Source organism: Aquarana catesbeiana, linkage group LG08, assembly GCF_042186555.1.
Source record: "Aquarana catesbeiana isolate 2022-GZ linkage group LG08, ASM4218655v1, whole genome shotgun sequence".
Lineage (NCBI taxonomy): Eukaryota > Metazoa > Chordata > Amphibia > Anura > Ranidae > Aquarana > Aquarana catesbeiana.
The window spans coordinates 256657233-256677946 of NC_133331.1; the positions used below are offsets into that span (position 1 = coordinate 256657233).

The following is a 20714-nucleotide window of genomic DNA, read 5'->3' on the forward strand; positions in this document are numbered from 1 at the left end:
TTTGGGTAAAGCTCTGGATTGGAGCCCTCCAGCTTGCTGGTATAAAACAGGGCAAGTGCTTTCCAACCCAAGAGCAACGGGCCAGTGACCAACAGGCATTGCGGATGGCATTCCTGGGAGAGTGGCCCCAGCAGCAATGGGTGACTGAGTTGGACAGGCTGGTCCAGCAGGAGGTAGAGCTGGACAATCATTAATCGGGCTCTGCAATGGCATGCAGAGCAGGGATATTTAGGGGAGACAACAGAACGCTCTCCAGAGGGATATGGCTTTGGAGGCCCTGGATTGCTGTGGGAGAGCCTTACAGATAGTTTTGTGTTTATCGATGAAGGTTAACTTACCCTTGAAGAGAGGCTATGCTCAGTCTTGCAGGGGTCTTAGAGCTTAAACCTGATCTGGACCATTTGTTAAGGAAGGAACAGCATCTGGAAAGGGCATACAGGAAACTGCTAGAACACGTTCAGCAGCATGCCAGAGAATCGGCAGTGGAAACTCCGGAGATTGCTGTCCGCAAACCTGAAGTACTGACAACAGGGCAAAGCTCTGCTAACCTCTGCCCAGCACCAACAGTGGCTTCGGCCTTCTTGAGAGAATTGGTAGTCGGCCTTTCTCCCACAACACTGACAGGGACATGTGATTTTCTGCCAGCAGCATCTATGGAGTTACAACAAACTTCTACAGCTGATGATCTGGTAACTGAACAGAGGGCCCAAGACCTCTGTCCCACACTTTTAGCAATTCCAGAGACTGGGGATTTTATAGACGTTTCGGTAGAGGTGGAACCACCTAGCAAACCCCCAGCAGAAGTTCTGGCAACCGGACAGAGGGTCCAAGACCTCTGCCCCACACCTGCAGCAATTCTGGAGGCCCAGGGTGAGGAGGTGGCAGTCTATCGCAAGCTGCAGAACAGGATGCAAGGAGAGAATGCAGTCGTCACCTGACAACTACAGCTTGATCTGGTGTCGGTGGATGGGCCTGTGGTCTTCACTAACAGAAGATCAGCAGAAGTGCTGGCAACCTCTGCCCAGTACCGGCAACAACTGCGGAGTTCCAGGGAGCTGGGGCAGTTGGCCTCTCTCCCCAACAGATAGCTGGAGCAGATGATGTAGGGAAGCTCCTACGCCCAGCTGAACTGCTGGCAACGGAACAGAGCGCTGCTGGCCTCTGCCCTCCACTAACGATGGATTTCCTGTAAAAGTGGATGGGACTTCAGTCTCCACCTGTCTACCCCAGGGATGCTGGGCAGTCGGCCCAGATCCCCAACAGCATGACGGATTGAGCCCAGTCACCCTGTCTTCTCTCCAGCAGCTGAAAGGACTCCAGGGAGAAGGGCCAGTCCAGGCCTGTCTCCAGAGGCAGGCATGTTCTCTCAGAGAGGCAGAGGTTGGCTGGGTAAGTAATGCTATGTTTGGGACAATTTGTTTGGGATACTGTGTGGGTACAGGCATTAGGGGACTGGAACTATGGACTAAATTCGGAGTCAACCTGTCTGGGGTCTCCTCCTGCGTTAGTCTCCTGCCAAAAGGGGAGATGTGTAACAGACCTAGCCGGAAACAGAGGCTTTTGGAGAGGACTGAATGCTAGCCTCTTGACTTCTGATTATGGGCCCTGGATTTTAAGGAAACCATACACTTTGCGAGCTGTATGCCTGGGGAACTTGAAGTAATGTTACTTTGGATTCAAGTCCATGTCCCCCCAAAACACAAAACTCTGGGAACCCTGTATATGCCATATTATAAATAGTGACTGATTCATAATGTTGGGGCTCATAGAAGATGCTGATGTCATCAACTCCAGCCACCTGTTGTCTGCTATAATGTGTTTATTGTAAATAAGGCTAGTGTGGGCTCTAAGACTATTTCACCCATTGTTGTTTGTGTTAATTAACTCTGCAATTGTGTGAAGGTTTACTGTGTTTCTACAGTGGCTTGCGAAAGTATTCGGCCCCCTTGAACTTTTCAACCTTTTGCCACATTTCAGGCTTCAAACATAAAGATATAAAATTTTTATTTTTTGTGAAGAATCACCAACAAGTGGGACACAATTGTGAAGTGGAACGAAATCTTTTGGATTTTTGAAACTTTTTTAACTAATAAAAAAATGAAAAGTGGGGCGTGCAAAATTATTCGGCCCCCTTGCGTTAATACTTTTTAGAGCCACCTTTTGCTGCGATTACAGCTGCAAGTCGCTTGGGGTATGTCTCTATCAGTTTTGCACATCGAGAGACTGAAATTCTTGCCCATTCTTCCTTGCAAAACAGCTCGAGCTCAGTGAGGTTGGATGGAGAGCGTTTGTGAACAGCAGTTTTCAGCTCTTTTCACAGATTCTCGATTGGATTCAGGTCTGGACTTTGACTTGGCCATTCTAACACCTGGATACGTTTATTTGTGAACCATTCCTTTGTAGATTTTGCTGTATGTTTGGGATCATTTTCTTGTTGGAAGATAAATCTCCGTCCCAGTTTCAGGTCTTTTGCAGACTCCAACAGGTTTTCATCCAGAATGGTCCTGTATTTGGCTGCATCCATCTTCCCCTCAATTTTAACCATCTTCCCTGTCCCTGCTGAAGAAAAGCAGGCCCAAACCATGATGCTGCCACCACCATGTTTGACAGTGGGGATGGTTTGTTGAGTGTGAAGAGCTGTGTTGCTTTTACGCCAAACATATAGTTTTGCATTGTGGCCAAAAAGTTCGATTTTGGTTTCATCGGACCAGAGCACCTTCTTCCACATGTTTGGTGTGTCTCCCAGGTGGCTTGTGGCAAACTTTAGACGAGACTTTTTATGGGTATCTTTGAGAAATGGCTTTCTTCTTGCCACTCTTCCATAAAGGCCAGATTTGTGCAGTGTACGGCTGATTGTTGTCCTATGGACAGACTCTCCCACCTCAGCTGTAGTTCTCTGCAGTTCATCCAGAGTGATCATGGGCCTCTTGGCTGCATCTCTGATCAGTCTTCTCCTTGTCTGAGCTGAAAGTTTAGAGGGACAGCCAGGTCTTGGTAGATTTGCAGTGGTCTGATACTCCTTCCATTTCAAAATGATCGCTTGCACAGTGCTCCTTGGGATGTTTAAAGTTTGGGAAATCTTTTTGCATCCAAATCTGGCTTTAAACTTCTCCACAACAGTATTACAGACCTGCCTGGTGTGTTCCCTGGTCTTCATGATGCTCTCTGCGCTTTCAATAGAACCCTGAGACTATCACAGAGCAGGTGCATTTATACAGAGACTTGATTACACACAGGTGGATTCTATTTATCACCATCAGTCATTTAGGACAACATTGGATCATTCAGAGATCCTCGCTGAACTTCTGGAGTGAGTTTGCTGCACTGAAAGTAAAGGGGCCGAATAATTTTGCACGCACCACTTTTCAGTTTTTTAATTGCTAAAAAAGTTTAAAATATCCAATAGATTTCATTCCACTTCACAATTGTGTCCCACTTGTTGGTGATTCTTCACAAAAAATTTAAATTTTATATCTTTATGTTTGAAGCCTGAAATGTGGCAAAAGGTTGAAAAGTTCAAGGGGGCCGAATACTTTCGCAAGCTACTGTATTTATGATAATGTTGATTGTGTCTTCTGAGCTAAAAGACGGCAAGTCTGTCCTAAAGTTCATGTCTCTGAGTCACCTGGGCTGTCTAAAGGATTATATAATTAGATCATGTTAATTAGGTTTCTGGTTACAGTTTGTATTGTCATCCTGCGGTATATATTTGTGTGAGATCTCAAATAAAAGGCTATTCCTGATGTACTCTAAGACTGGTTTTGTCTGGTTCTTGGGGGTTACTATAGATCTATTGGACTCATGTTCCAGGACTTAGGAAGCGATATACTGATGGAAGCACTCAAGCAGAGTGTGGGACATTCCATTACAATCATTATTTTTATAAACCCTGTTATTACCGTGTAAAAGTAGCTGTGACCCCATTATTGTGCTGTACATAACCTGTGCAGAGCGCAAGGCTGTGGGAGGGGTGCAGCAGGTCCTCCTACTACAGGCTGCCTGCAGAAAGCTACAGGAGGGGGCAGAGACAAGACCAGTCACCCTGCATAAGGAAAGAGCAGCACTGACCAGTCTTTATTGCAGGAAGTTCCTGCAAAACAGCAATGTTTTACACTCGATTACTGCACAGATCCTAAATGAAAACATAAAGCACACAAAGTTTCCATAGTACATACACTATCTTTGCTCCACCTCCTGACACACACCTAACCTCATTATCCACTTCTAGTTTCAGCATACATGCAGTTATACCCACTGTTCTGATTTTACATTTGCAGTTGCTGGAACAGAATAATGTCAGAATTCAAGAATTACCGTATATACTCGAGTATAAGCTGACTTTTTCTGCACATTTTTTATGCTGAAAAAGCCCCCCTATATTATACTTGAGTGAGGGTCTCCCACTGTGTCATGCAGTCTTAACTGTTCGGCGGCCATCCACTGTAACAAAGCCCCACCTCCTCCTCGTCGGTGATAGACGGAACACTGATACAATGCTGGGAAAACTGAATCAGTGTTCCGTCTATCACGGACGAGGAGGAGGCGGGGCTTTGTTACAATGGACGGCCGCCAACCAGACTGCAGTTGCATGACACAGCGGGACACACCCGCTGTGTGTAATCAAAGGTGAGGCTGCAGATGGGCACAGTGAGGCTGCAGATGGGCACTGATGATACAGGTGAGCACAGTGAGGCTGCAGATGGGCACAGAGGATACAGGTGGGCACAGTGAGGCTGCAGATGGGCACAGAGGATACAGGTGGGCACAGTGAGGCTGCAAATGGGCACAGTGAGGCTGCAGATGGGCATTGTTGACCAGTAGCTGCTGCATTTCCCATCCTAGGCTTATACTCGAGTCAATACGTTTTCCCAGTTTTTTGTGGTAAAATTAGGTGCCTTGGCTTATACTCGAGTATATACAAAATATAATAAATAATATATAAAATAAATATAGTATATATAAAATTAAAAAAACTATACAGAACAGGGAAAAATAATTTTTTTAGTGAACATATTTATTAACTAAATGAAAGTTCTTACTTTGCCTGGTGTTATCAATTATGGCAGAAAAAGCTGGTGTTAGTGATGCTAGTAGTATATTTCAAAGTACGTAAATATTTCAGTATTAACATATTGACTAAGATTTACAGGAAAAGGATAAAATTACATATGGATAAAATTATATACACATATTACAACACAAATTCCTACATTCCCACAGGATTGCATTTAGAGAATGAAGAAAGATGCCTCAAATTCATAACAGCATCAGTTCACAAAATAAAAATACATGCAGACGTTTCCTTACCATGTGATATTTGTTCATTTTAACAATCCCAATTTTACCTTTTTTTTTTTTTTTTATTCCATTTTATTTTTTATCAACCATATCTGCTGAATATAAGCCATGTATGTAGGTAAAATCAAATCACAAGGGTTAGCACCAAAGTATTGGCTCCTAACAATGTTGCTTCTTGTGATAACAGATATGTAAAGTATTTTTTTTGGATAAGGTTCGGACATGGTTAGGTTTTGTTTTTTTTTCTTTTTTGCTGTTTGTCTTGTCAGGGAGAGTTCCCTCCCTGCCCTAGAGAGTCACTAGGAAGTGAGGCCGTGAGTGTCAGAAATAGGGGATAAAACGGCTATATATGGAAAAGATAGACAATGTATATTTAACCCCAGGCACGAACCTGCGGCCGCACATGTACAACCGGCACTCAAAGATATCATGATAAACATATGTAAAATAATTCTATGTTGTCCAGCTTTGTAACAGTATATGGCACCATCCAGTGCGAGATTTGTCCTGTTTACCATTATGATTGAAAGTGAAATAACATTTTGGCTAGTCCCCAGAACAGTAATAGAGGAGAAATCTTCTAATTGGGACACTAGTTCTGGTGACCTAGGGGGGCCCCAACAGATTCTCTTAGTTTGCAGTTAATTTCTCTTTTTTTGGTTATGGGGAGGAAGTGAAGGAAAATCTCCCCAATAGGCCACAGATGCCAAAAAAAAATAAAAAATCTGTGGGGGTTATACCCTCCTTTACGCTATCCAAAAAAAAAAAAAGTTTTGCCTGTAGTTCCACTTTAGGATTGAACAGTTTCTCATCCAACTTTATACAGTCACCATTTAACCACTTAAGGACCGAGCCTCTTTCTGAGATTTGTTGTTTACAAGTTAAAAAAAAAATTTTTGCTAGAAAATTACTTAAAACCCCCAAACATTAAACATTTTTTTTCCCGAATACCCTAGAGAATAAAATGGCGGTTCTTGCGAAACTTTCTGTCACACCGTATTTGCGCAGCAGTCTTACAAGCGCATTTTTTTTTGAAAATACACAAATACATTTTTTGAATTAAAAAATAAGACAACGGTCAAGTTAGCCCAATTTTTTTTTATATTGTGAAAGATAATGTTACGCCAAGTAAATTGATACCCAACATGTCCCGCTTCAAAATTGCGCCCGCTCGTGGAATGGCGACAAACTTTTAGCCTTAAAAATCTCCATAGGCGACATCAGTGCTGCCTATCAGTGCCCATCAATTCTACATATCAGTGCCGCCTCACCAGTGCCCATCAGTGAAGGGGAAAACAAAATTTTATGGCAGAAACTAAGAAAAATGTTTGTGTTTTTTTCAAAAATGTTGGTCATTTTTAGTTTGTTTAAGAAAAAATAAAGACCCCAGAGGTGATCAAATACCATCAAAAGAAAGCTCTATTTGTGGGAAGAAAATAATAAAAATGTAGTTTGGGTACAGCGTTGCATGACCGCACAATTGTCATTCAAAGTGTGACAGCGCTAAAAGTTGAAAATTGTCCTGGGCAGGAAGGGGCCAAAGTGCCTGGTATTGAAGTGGTTAATATCTTTTTGGGCATCTCTCTGTTATTTTATCCACCTCCTGTGCATTGAAAAATGCTCTTTTTACAGGTTACCTTTCAAATTATTTCTGGGTCTACAGATTACAATTTTATCAGACCTATTAGTGACAAGTTACCTTATCCCAACATTGCCACTTCAGACCCCTAACCTAGAACGTCACACTTGCATGGTTGAAGTTGAGGAGGACAGTCTGTTGTTTCAAAGTCTTTGGGGAAAGAAAAGTAGAGAGACCGGTAAGAACCTAAATTCCATCAAATGTGACAGTCATGAAGAAAGAAAAATGCCTTATTTAAGTGTCAGTCCACCCCCAAATACAGTCTGTGGAAAACCTGTTATAGTTAGATCTTTTACAGCCGAATTAGCAGCTCAATCCAACTGCTACATTTTTAACAAGGAAGTCTCACTCAACCTGCTGGCTTTATGTTGGTGAATGGAGAGCTAAGAACTTCAGTAGGTAACACTTCTCTCCAGCATTTGCTAATAACTGCAAGACCAGATTTGGTTGAAATGATGTTTTAATATGACAGTCCAAAGAGTAGAAACTACAATTGACACTCTCCTATAGATATTAGTTCACTGGGGTGGAATTGGGAAAAGCTTCTGATAGCTCTTTAGAAAGCCCTATTCAATGACAGTGGTTGAGCACATCCTAAGTATTACAGGCTGTTAAAGAACATTTACAAAGCCCAGGGTCTTTCAGATGACACTTGCTTTTGGTAATTCTTCAGTGATTTTTTTGGAGGGATGAGAGTGTTACTAAGTCCTGGCTTTTTCCTCTTCCCCCTCTCAGCTTGTGTCTCTTGCCGCAATTCCTCTACACTTTGTACATCCCCCAGTTTTGAGCTGTCTCTGACCATCTCTGGAGCATCACCTCCGCTGCTAGGAAGTTCTCCTGGGCTCAACACTGTACCCCCTGGTGGCAAATCAGTTCCATGACTGTATTTGCATTTTGTTCCATATCGACACCGTCCATCTCTCTGGAAGGCCAAACAGGCTCCTTTTCCACCCTTTGCCCAGTTGCCGTCGCTCAGTTTGACATGACGTTCCAAGATACTCAGCTGGGCCCGTTCCTCATCCCGAAAGGGATTTGAAAACACTCCACTGGGGCTTACTTTGCTCTGAGTCCCAAGCCGTGGTGCAGGGAGGCGAGCAGAGAGTAGAGGAGAAGGAAGAGGTTCTGTGGGTTTCTCTAATTCTCTTTTACTGTCATCTTCATCTTCACTGCTGGAGGCTGCATCTGCAAAGAAGTTCATTTTGGATCGAGAGGGCCTAAAAAAAATAAAATAAAAAGCGACAGCAGAAGACTAAAAAGGAAATAGAAGTCACAGAACAAAAACAGTGAAAGAGATGTTTAAAGGGTCAGTTCACCTTTACAGAAGAAATGTAAAGGTAAACTAACACAAGACACCCATCCCCCTGGTCCCCACTCTACCTACCTCCGGGGTTGCTGTCAGCACCCCCTCAGAGAGGGTGGTAAGAGAGGTAGGCAGTAGTAGTAGAAGATTAAAAAGTAGGAGATTCCAGCACAGAGACTTTAACACTTACTTCTTTTGGAGAAAAAAAACAGTCTTTGGTGTAGAGGATTTATCAGCAGGAGATGTGAATATGCAAACAATGGTATAAAGGCATGATATATATTCCTACAGTCATACTGCGTTTTTCACTTGCATAAGATGTGCATTGACCATGTAGCTTCATGGTGTCATTTGTTACCCTATACTTACTGCCTGTAGTAGAGTAAATTTTTACAATTCTGTGTCTGCAGTTTCTATTTGTGTTGAAACATGAGACATGGCACTACACAGGTTAATGCATGACCTCTTTCTGTAGTCTGAGACCTGACACTTCCTGTGAATAAACCACATATCCCACAATCCCTGGGTCTCTCAGTTTAGCACTCATGCAGATGAGAGCCAAAAAGTCATTGGATCTGCCGTAGACACAAGCAGTCAGCACTAAGAGCACATTCATGCAACTAGATGTGTTTAATCACATTAGAACTTCCACATTAGTGATGAGGCATGCATTGGACACTGTGTGACTGACCTGGAACAGAAAACTGTCCTGTCCCCTTGGTAAATATGGACCAGTTAACTGAAGCAATACATGGTCATAGGGGAATCGATCAGCCATGACAGTACAACTGCAGCCACAACAGGTGAGCTTATCATTACAAGGCAAGGCAAACAACACAAGGATCATATTAACACAAACACCTAACTAAACGAACAAAAACATTTGAAAGTCTACCATGCCCTTAAGTTTACCAAATGAAGAGTTTGTGTTATGTAGGGTGAGGGGCAGTGTTAGGAATAGTGGGAGGAAGAGGAGTGTTAGTGTTGTAGGAAAGGTTAGTATGTCAGTTAGTGTAAAATAAACAGGGAGGGTTTAAGTGTTAATTTTAGGGTTAATTTTAAAGCTTCTCACGTGAGTTACCTGCAAGGTTGTGGACAATGTTAGGGTTTTAAGAAGCATTAGTATATGTGTTAATGTTAACATTACAGTGAGGGCTAGTGTAAGGGTTAGTGTTAGGGTTGCAGAAGGGGGGGCAATGACAGGGGCTGTATTGTGTTCCTATTGTTGTTTGAGTTTCTCATCCCCCTGGTCAGCCCCGCTCTTTCCTACTTTGAGTGTACTATCGCCCACACTTCAGCCTAGTGCATCATCTTAACACAGGGGTGCCCAACCTTTTGAAGACCGAGGGCCACTTTAGCGACTTGGTAACTGATTGTGGGCCACAATGAGCGGAGTGGGCGGATGACAGGTCTCTGTCCACTCTGCAAATGCAGAGCAGACATGTGTAATTAAGTATGGAAGCTGCGCTTAGGACAAAAGTATAGGTATGCAGCCCCCCTAAAGGAGTTTCCCTAAGGATCCTCCACAGAGTAATGGGATATAAATTAAAAGGGGTGTGGCGCTCCCTACAGGGTTTAGGGATAATGTAAGGGAGGGGGACGGGGTTGTCTGATGGATTATATTAAATCCAAAAGGTGATATCCCCCACTCATCAACCTAGTAAGGTACCTGATACTAACAAAAATTATATACACAACAAAATTATTTAAACGAGAGCGATTGTGTGATTGTGTGCATCAGTGATTGTGTGCAAATACAAAAATGCCTTATATGTAAAGGATGTGTGCTGAGACCCCTACATCTGTGATAGGTCTGCACCATACATCGCCACAAGTGAAATAAGTATAATCCAAACCATAACCATAAAAAATTCAAACGTAGAAAACGTAAGTGTGCTCTACCTATCCGGTGCAAATATTACTATATAATGTAATCTGCCTAAAATAGTGCCAAATATTTTCACATTGGTGATCAGAGTCCAGTGAACAGGTGATTGCACCTCACCCTAATTAGTGCAAATATAAAACAATTAGTAATAGTCATAGTCCTTAAAGTGGTAAAACTCTTCAAACACAATGTTTCAGGGAATTTTCTTAGCAAGAGAAAACCGTGACAGGAGTGCTCTCAGGTGGTTTCTGTGACTTTTGTGCTCCCCCTTTTGGGTCCCCAAAAGTCACAGAAACCACCTGAGAGCACTCCTGTCACGGTTTTCTCTTGCTAAGAGAATTCCCTGAAACATTGTGTTTGAAGAGTTTTACCACTTTAAGGACTATGACTATTACTAATTGTTTTATATTTACACTAATTAGGGTGAGGTGCAATCACCTGTTCACTGGACTCTGATCACCAATGTGAAAATATTTGGCACTATTTTAGGCAGATTACATTATATAGTAATATTTGCACCGGATAGGTAGAGCACACTTACGTTTTCTACGTTTGAATTTTTTATGGTTATGGTTTGGAGTATACTTATTTCACTTGTGGCGATGTATGGTGCAGACCTATCACAGATGTAGGGGTCTCAGCACGCATCCTTTACATATAAGGCATTTTTGTATTTGCACACAATCACTGAAGATCGCTCTCGTTTAAATAATTTTGTTGTATATATAATTTTTGTTAGTATCAGGTACCTTACTAGGTTGATGAGTGGGGGATATCACCTTTGGATTTAATATAATCCATCAGACAACCCCGTCCCCCTCCCTTACATTATCCCTAAACCCTGTAGGGAGCGCCACACCCCTTTTAATTTATATCCCAGACATGTACACAGCCCGCTCTACTCTACTATGGGCCCTCCAGTCCTATCCGCCCAGACAGAAGGGGACAGATCACCTTCTGTTTTTTTAAACAGATCGGATTGGAGCTAGGAAGGTTAAATAAACACAAGTCCGTTTACATCTGCTGCTTTATAGAGGTGAATGGAGAGTGTGTTTGGGTCCGCATGAAAAACGGACAGGCGGACCCGATCGGACCGATCATGTGAAAAGGGCCTAAGACTGCTTTCACACTGATGCAGTGCGGTACCTGCACCTCAACTAACCTCAATCTTCACTTCTTCCTCAGGATTTCTGCAGGCTGGCTGCTACTGTTTCCCAGGCGGGTATGGCTGGCAGCTGCTGCTGGCTGTCCTCCAGGGCTGATACTACTATTGGGTACTGCTGGCGGGTACTGCTGTTGAATACTGCTGGCGGGTACTGACCATTTTACACTGTTAATGGCATCCATTCATGTGCCACGGTGTACGATTGTGAAAGTTGTGGTTGGCCATGGCTATCACATGGTACAGTTCTCCTGTGATTAGCCCTGTACCATGTGATCACTGTGACCAATCACAGAGATCACAATAGTACACAATGGCTATGAATGAAAGCCATTGTTTACAACTGACATGTGATAGCTGTGATTGGTCACGGTGATCGCACGGTACCAGGGACCCTAGGGTGCACACGAAGCGTGCAAGTGGGTATCCATCCAGGATAACAGAGCACCTGCCCTGCCGTTATATTACAATAGCCAGGAAGTGGTTAATGATGTATGAAGCAATACAAAACTTCATTCATTTGTTTCTTTATATCGGTCTGGGGTTCAGTTTTAAGGCATGCAAAGATTATTTACCCTGAGCCATCCTTCGCTCCGTCCTCTTCATCTGAGCTGGAGGAATTATATCCTGATAGGAGTCCCAGAGATGATGAAGTGGAGTTCATGGCTTACATGGACCGGTTGCTGGCTGAATCCCGTAACAAGGCGAACTCTGCAGGTTAAACAGAATAGTCATCAGATGCAAACTCTCCTTCCTATTATATTAAAAAAAAAAGTCTTATGAAAAAAATGTCTTTAAAGAACCTGTATTGTCCAGGCAGGCAATGCGGAATACACCTTTCACTTTCTATTATTGACAATATAAAACATGTTGGAGCAGCGCTACAAAACACACATTATCAAATAGCTAGTATGGGTATGCAGAACCCTCTAGATCTGACCCATCAGGGCTGGTCGGATCTAGAGGGTTCTCAATATCCCAGATAGGTATGTGATCCATCCTCCTGGCTGCAGTTTGATTTGGGAAGAGATCGTTCAATCAAAGATTTGCACTCATGGAGGTGTTGGTGACAGCTTTCCTTCCTCACGTTGGAACTGAACCCAGTGTGAACTGATCTCACCTATTGTTCCAGCTATATACAGTGCAGGACTGCAGCACTTTTGGACTTTATTATTCTAATTGCACCTTTCCATATATACAGTATCTCACAAAAGTGAGTACACCCCTCACATTTTTGTAAATATTTTATTACTTTTCATGTGACAACACTGAAGAAATGACACTTTGCTACAATGTAAAGTGGTGAGTGTACAGCTTGTATAACAGTGTAAATTTGCTGTCCCCCAAAATAACTCAACACACAGCCATTAATGTCTAAACTGCTAGCAAGAAAAGTGAGTACACCCCTAAGTGAAAATGTCAATATTGGGCCCAATTAGCCATTTTCCCTCCCCGGTGTCATGTGACTCGTTAGCGTTACAGGGTCTCAGGTGTCAATGGGGAGCAAGTGTGTTAAATTTGGTGTTATTGCTCTCACTCTCTTATACTGGTCACTGGAAGTTCAACATGACACCTGATGGCAAAGAACTCTCTGAGGATCTGAAAAAAAGAATTGTTGCTCTACATAAAGATGGCCTAGGCTATAAGAAGATTGCCAAGACCCTGAAACTGAGCTGCAGCACGGTGGCCAAGACCATACAGCGGTTTAACAGGACATGTTCTACTCAGAACAGGCCTCGCCATGGTCGACCAAAGAAGTTGAGTGCACGTGCTCAGCGTCATATCCAGAGGTTGTCTTTAGGAAATAGACGCTGCCAGCATTGCTGCAGAGGTTGAAGAGGTGGGGGGTCAGCATGTCAATGCTCAGACCATACGCCGCACACTGCATCAAATTGGTCTGCATGGCTGTCGTCCCAGAAGGAAGACTCTTCTAAAGATGATGCACAAGAAAGCCTGCAAACAGTTTGCTGAAGACAAGCAGACTAAGGACATGGATTACTGGAACCATGTTCTGTGGTCTGATGAGACCAAGATAAACTTATTTGGTTCAGATGGTGTCAAGCGTGTGTGGTGGCAACCAGGTGAGGAGTACAAAGTATGTCTTGCGTACAGTCAAACATGGTGGTGGGAAAGTCATGGTCTGGGCTGCATGAGTGCTGCCGGCACTGGGGAGCTACAGTTCATTGAGGGAACCATGAATGCCAACATGTACTGTGACATACTGAAGCAGAGCATGATCCCCTCCCATCAGAGACTGGGCCGCAGGGCAGTATTCCAACATGATAACGACCTCCAAGACGACCACTGCCTTGCTAAAGAAGCTGAGGGTAAAGGCGATGGACTGGCCAAGCATGTCTCCAGACCTAAACCCTATTGAGCATCTGTGGGGCATCCTCAAACGGAAGGTGGAGGAGCGCAAGGTCTCTAACATCCACCAGCTCTGTGATGTCGTCATGGAGGAGTGGAAGAGGACTCCAGTGGCAACCTGTGAAGCTCTGGTGAACTCCATGCCCAAGAAGGTTAAGGCAGTGCTGGAAAATAATGGTGGCTACACAAAATATTGACGCTTTGGCCCAATTTGGACATTTTCACTTAGGGGTGTACTCACTTTTGTTGCCAGCAGTTTAGACATTAATGGCTGTGTGTAGAGTTATTTTGAAGGGACAGCAAATTTACTGTTATACAAGCTGTACACTCACTACTTTACATTGTAGCAAAGTGTCATTTCTTCAGTGTTGTCACATGAAAAGAATAATAAAAATAAAATATTTACAAAAATGTGAGGGGTGTACTCACTTTTGTGAGATATTTATATATCTATATATACACACACAAATATTGTTTAGTATGCACGCCAGCTATTTGATATTGGGGTTTATTTACTAAAGCTGGAGAGTGCAAGATCAGGCTCACTTCTACATAGAAACCAATCAGCTTCTAACCCCAGCTTGTTCAATGAAGCTTTGGCAAAAAAAACCTGGAAGCGGATTGGTTTCTATGTAGAAGTGAGCCTGATCTTGCACTCTCCAGCTTTAGTAAATAAACCCCATTGTGTGTTTTGTAGCGCTGCTTGAAGTTTTTTTGTGTTTAAATATGTTTTAATACCTACCACTAGTAGGCTTTTATAGTAGCCGCTTCAGACCTAATGGTCCTATTATTACTTAATAATCAATCATTAAGGTTTTATTTCACCTAAACGCTTAATATTGTGGGAAAGGGCTCGAGATTGTGTTGTAAATTCTACAGTCATAATATAGTGAATATGGACTTTTGATGCGACGGTAGATGAATGACGGAGGGAAGGGGGCAGGTAAGGTGAATGTGATGAAGATGCAGGATTTGGATGTAGGGGAAATATAAAACGATCCCTGGAATTCAAAATAAGCACAAAAGATATCTGGAATTCGAAATCTGCGCCACTGAAGTGCAACAGATGGTGGAACTTGCGATTTATGCATCAGTAAGGTGTGTATGAATCTGTAACCACAAGTCCATGCAGCCCCTGCATCCCAACTGCTAGTAATAGGACTGCCTGTGTGGGGATGCACAGAACACCCTGTGCTGGTAAACACGGCCCTCCACGAGTGTACAGTTATGTCTGGGTGTACCGTGTGAATGAGGACTAAAGGGGCATTCCACCCAAAAAAAAAACATTATTACTGGTGGTATGAATAGCTTGCTGGCTTATCTCCTTAGTAATCCATTGTCCAGCATTTTCCTGTAGCAGCGATTTTGAAGCCAAAGATGTGAATCTCGCTCCTTATACTGCAAGCTTCACTAAAACCTAAATAATATTCCAACAACATCCTTGTATAAAGACTACAGCAGGTGACTGAATCTAGGAATTCGGGTGACAAGTGTTACCAAAGCTTACCAGCATCCACCCATAACATTATAACCCCTTCAGATCCGCACTACAGGAGAAAGACGGCTACAGCACGGATCTGATTTGCCTGGAGGGCGTCAATAGACGTCCTCCCCTTTGAACGCTCGCCAAGGCCCCCCCCCCCCCCCCCATGGGCGCACACAGTGATCACCCGAGTCAATGAGACTCGGGTGTTCACAGATCGGAGTAAGGGGTCGATCCTGACCTCTTACCACATGATCAGCTGTCAGCCAATGACAGCTGATCGTGTGATGTAAAAAGAAGATCGGTAATCTTTTTTTTTTTTTTTTTTTTCTTCCTTCTCACGCTGACAGCGTGAAGAGAAAAAAAAAACGATCACTGGCTTCTGTTTAAGGGACTTCGGTCCCAAAGAGGAAGAGGCGAAGCCGCCTCATATGTGCCCACCAGTACTGCCTGCCAATGCCACCTGCCAGTGCCCACCAATCAGTGCCCACCAGTACATCAGTGCCAGCAATCAGTGCCACCTATCAATGCCCACCAGTGGTGCCAATTAGTGCCTCAGTACCACCTAGAAGTGCTGCCTATCAGTGTCACCTACCAGTGCCCATCACTGCCACCTATCAGTGCCAGCTATCAGTGCCACCTATCAATGCCCTTCAGTGCTGCCCATCTGTGCCACCTCATCAGTGCCACCTCATCAGTGCCCATCAGTGTCACCTTATCAGTGCCCATCAATGCAGCCTATTGGTGCCCACCAGTGCAGCCTCATCGGCGTACATCAATGAAGGAGAAAAATTACCTGTTTGCAAAATTTATTAACAAAATATAAAATGGTTTTGTATTTTTTTTTTTTTTTTAATTCTGTCATTTTTTTACAAAAAATAAAAAACCCAGAGGTGATCAAATACCACCAAAAGAAAGCTCTATTTGTGGGGGAGAAATGATAAAAATTACATTTGAGTACAGTGTTGTATGACCGCGCAATTGCCATTCAAAGTGTGACAGCGCTGAAAGCTGAAAATTGGTCTGGGCAGGAGGGGGGTTTAGGTGCCCAGTAAGCAAGAGGTTAAACTCCAATTCTGCAATCGACGCCATCACTCCATGGCATTCGTTCTCTTTTTATGCATAAACCACCTTATTATCACAAAGACAAAGTCAAAATGTGATATCGTCTCAAAACTGTCCTATTATCTGTCCCACCTTAGATGATCCGGCTCCGGCACTGAATGGGTTAAGCAATAGCTGGCCAGATAATGGTTGGTTATCGATAACACACCAGATGTATGGGGGGGAGGGAAGGGTGTTGTCTGGCAGAGTCCATCCCCCCCGCTGGTGACCCTGCCAAAATCAAATTACTTCTCGCCTGACTGTCTGCAAGGCTCAATCCGCATCTTGCCTTCCCGAGAAGATATTTAACGTCTTCAGAAGCCATATATATGGAGGTGATGTAAAGTAAGTATGAGCAATTAGCACTGAACAATCCTTCCCTGACCCTTTTGTCCATTGGTCCTATTTGTTCCATTAGAAATGTGCAGCATGTTTTATAGGTCTGAAGGGTGAACAAAGCCAAAAGGATCCTATACAGACCTTCAGGAGTCGAGAGATCTAATCCTGTGTTCCCATCCTGAGCACAGGCACTGACCACAGGCACACCTCCATACGAGACTGCTGGCATGCCCCAACAGCCACCCACAATGCAATGCAGCACTCTTCCTATGAGCCAGGAAGCATCTGCATTACTCTGGGGGGGATTTTTTAGGATTGAAAGAATTGGTGGATCCACAAAATGAGAGTCTAAACTTGGCCATAAACATTACAATCTGATTGTACAATCTCTGCATTTTCCATCATACTTCGCAATACCATGCTGCTCCTCCTGCTCCTCCCTCAGCTCCCTTAGGTCCTTTTGCAGCTGGGAACAGAGGGTATGTGATCACTTATATAAAAAAAAGATATAATGTTTTTTATATGTATACACAAACTTTTTGTCCTTCATTTCTATTTTAAACTGAATGGGTTGTTTCAAAAGGTGAGCAGGCACACAGAACCTACTGCAGCAATCATGTTTGGTTAAAATAGGCAGTCATTGCTGATTTCTCTCTAAAAATGTTAGTGGCCAAGCTGTCATGATAATCCAGAAGGCTTAAAGCTGAACTCCAGATACTTCGGCAAAATAAGCACATAACCCAACGTGTGGCTTCAGTTCCTCTATGGCACTGGTGCCTACCCTGCAGCCCTTTGGCATTTTTTGTGCAGCCCTTAGGGCTTCTGCAGACACTAATCTGTGTTTCCCTATTGCCCTGTTATAGCAGTGCTTTCTAGTAGTCTATGACTGTCTCCCAAAGCATTTCCCCAATTTTCAACAACTACTATAGCATGTCCACAGTCTCTGACCACCTCTTGTATCATGTCTGCAGTCTCTGACCACCTCTTGTGTCATGTCTGCAGTCTCTGACCACCTCTTGTATCATTTCTGCAGTCTCTGACCACCTCTTGTGTCATGTCTGCAGTCTCTGACCACCTCTTGTGTCATGTTTGCAGTCTCTGACCACCTCTTGTGTCATGTCTGCAGTCTCTGACCACCTCTTGTGTCATGTCTGCAGTCTCTGACCACCTCTTGTGTCATGTCTGCAGTCTCTGACCACCTCTTGTATCATGTCTGCAGTCTCTGACCACCTCTTGTATCATTTCTGCAGTCTCTGACCACCTCTTGTGTCATGTCTGCAGTCTCTGACCACCTCTTGTGTCATGTCTGCAGTCTCTGACCACCTCTTGTGTCATGTCTGCAGTCTCTGACCACCTCTTGTGTCATGTCTGCAGTCTCTGACCACCTCTTGTGTCATGTCTGTAGTCTCTGACCACCTCTTGTGTCATGTCTGCAGTCTCTGACCACCTCTTGTGTCATGTCTGCAGTCTCTGACCACCTCTTGTGTCATGTCTGCAGTCTCTGACCACCTCTTGTGTCATGTCTGCAGTCTCTGACCACCTCTTGTGTCATGTCTGCAGTCTCTGACCACCTCTTGTGTCATGTCTGCAGTCTCTGACCACCTCTTGTGTCATGTCTGTAGTCTCTGACCACCTCTTGTATCATGCCTGCAGTCTCTGACCATCTCTTGTATCATGCCTGCAGTCTCTGACCATCTCTTGTATCATGTCCGCAGTCTCTGACCATCCCCTGTATTATGTCCGCAGTCTCTGACCACCTCTTGTACCATGTCCGCAGTCTCTGACCATCCCCTGTATTATGTCCGCAGTCTCTGACCATCCCCTGTATCATGTCCGCAGTCTCTGACCACCTCTTGTATCACACCATTAGTCTTTGATAATATCCTATTTTGTGTCTACTGTCTGATAGTAAATATTCACAAAATTTTATGTGCGGCCCTTTGGTGTCAAGGGCCACACTTGAGGGCCCCCCATATCAAAAAAGTTAACCACTACTGCTCTATAGCAACAAGCTTTAACAGTTCCCAGTGGATACCATAACAGCCCTTCTCCGGTGTAAAGCTGGGAACACTCTAGTTTTTTTGGTTGCATGAAAAGAAAAAAAAAAAACTGACAACTTCTGATCGGGAGTCAGTCATCTGCTGGTTTTCCAGCATGCACGGCCGACAGAAGCTGAATGGCCGGCTTCTGTTGGACAGACCGACATACACATGGGCAGAATGTCGGGCAGTAATTTTTGTACCAACAAACGTCTCCCGACATTCTGCCCGTGTGTATGGGACTTTAGAAACCAAACAAAAAGGTTACCAATAAACAGTCAATGGTCCCTCTTTCAGCATACCCACTCCCCCATTTTACAAAATCCTAACCCCCCCCGGTTTAATGTATTGTCAGGTTGTCGCTCTAGATGAAGCATGCCATTTTTTTCTACTGCAATAAAAGTGCCTAACCAATTTTGCCAGGAACTCTGCCAACTACATCCCCAAAATGGAATATGGTATCAAATACTAACCATATTTTTCCTTTCCTGGCACCAATCCATGGCAGCATACCCCTATAACATTTTGACCACCAACCATCGTGGCATGGACTCCACTAGACCTCTGAAGGTATGCCGTGGTATCTGGCACCAAGCCATCAGTAGCAGATCCTTTAGGTCCTTGTTTTTCCAGCACATCCCACAGATCCTTGATTGCATTGAGATCTGGAGAATTTGGAGGCCAAGTCAAAACCCCAAACTCGTGTTCCTCAAACCATTCTTGAGATCAGGCCACCTTCTTTCATTACTCGGTGGTCCAGTTCTGATGCTCATGTGCCCATTGTAGGCACTTATGGCTGTAGACACGGGTCAGCATGGGCACCCTGACCAGTCTGTGGCTATGCAGCCCCATACACTACAAACTACAAGACTCTTTGTGTTCTGACACCTATCAGAACCAGCATTCACTTTTTCAGCAATTTGATCTACAGAAGCTCTTCTATTGGATCAGACAACACAGGCCAGCCTTCCCTCCCCACATCCATCAATGAGCCTTGGCTGCCTATCACCCTGTCTTCAGTTTCCTTCCTTGGACCCCTCTCGGTTGGTCCTGACCACTGCAGACCGGGATCATCCCACAGGAGCTGCCATTTTGGAGTTGCTCTGACCCAGTCATCGGCTCTTGCAAAGTCACTCAAAATCCTTACACTTGACGAACATTTTTCTGCTTTCAATGCAACTTCAGGGTTAACATGTTCACTTGCAGCTGCCATTGTAACCAGATAATCAATGTTATTAACTTTACCTGGCTGTCAGTGGTCATGTTATGGCTGATCGGTGATAAGGATGAGCTCCGGCGTGTTCGCACAGCCCACGTGCAGAGCCCGCCTGGAAGTCGTCACGGCGCTGCGCTAATCACAGACAGTGAGATATTTCCTGATCTCTGCAGCCGCACATCGGGACAATGTCTCACTGCCTGTGATTAGCGCAGCGCCGACTTCCTGGCGGGCTCTGCACGTGGGCTGTGTGCGAACACGCCGGAGCTCATCCATAATTGGTGGAACGCTGCCATGCTGGCACCAAGATGGCAGAAAACTGTATCAAATATTTACCACAGTTTTCCTATCCTGTCGCCAATCTCCGGCACCGTACTACCCATATGTATGCTCTTATGTTGGCACCAGGAAAGTTCATTACCACCTCCCATTCCCCAGGTGGAGCAATCCTTTAAAGGTCCCAGCATGCCTTGCACACCCCCCAATACAAAACACCAACCTAACCCAGAAACAGCAACAACAAAAAAAAGCCATAAAATCAACCAGGAGAACAATGCATAACAACCTCATTGCAAACCATACGTTCTTTTCACATTACCTCGCTCTTTTATTTACCTTCCAATCCAGCCCAGCTCCAGTCCAGCTTCCCGTTACATCATCAGGTCGCGCCGAAGACTGGAAGCCGAAAGTGGGCGGCGCTTCCGCCCAACCTGTGACAGGGTGTGCCGCCAGGACTTGTGCGGGGAAAGAACCTAGAGGTCGTCACGTGGTGCCCTGACTGCTGAGCTGGTGACGTCAGCGCTGCCAGTAGTCATTGTAGCAATAGTGAGTGTTGCATGGAGATGTGCATGTGCAGGCAGGCGAGCTCTGGGCCAATGG

The 20714-nt window shown here is 44.3% G+C and overlaps 2 protein-coding genes across 7 annotated transcripts in view; one reads left to right on the forward strand and one right to left on the reverse strand.

Moving 5' to 3' along the window:
* Positions 1-5269: 5269 nt before the first annotated feature.
* LOC141106349 (uncharacterized) lies at positions 5270-20607 on the reverse strand. 6 transcript variants are annotated; one of them, XM_073597061.1, is made up of 3 exons: positions 20451-20607; positions 11863-11998; positions 5270-8119 (listed from the first exon to the last, which is right to left on the reverse strand). In XM_073597061.1, the coding sequence occupies exons 2-3, from the start codon at positions 11891-11893 to the stop codon at positions 7560-7562; spliced, it is 591 nt and encodes a 196-aa protein (XP_073453162.1). In that variant the 5' UTR covers positions 11894-11998; positions 20451-20607; the 3' UTR covers positions 5270-7559. The 6 variants fall into 6 exon arrangements, with proteins under 6 accessions (XP_073453162.1, XP_073453159.1, XP_073453163.1 ...); XM_073597058.1 differs by having other exon boundaries at positions 5270-8151; XM_073597062.1 differs by having other exon boundaries at positions 20434-20583.
* Positions 20498-20714, forward strand: part of CNTF (ciliary neurotrophic factor) — a 48501-nt gene continuing 48284 nt past the window's right edge. The window contains exon 1 of the mRNA XM_073597064.1: positions 20498-20660. The gene's annotated coding sequence lies outside the window, so the exon portion shown is untranslated. The remainder of the gene's footprint in view (positions 20661-20714) is intronic.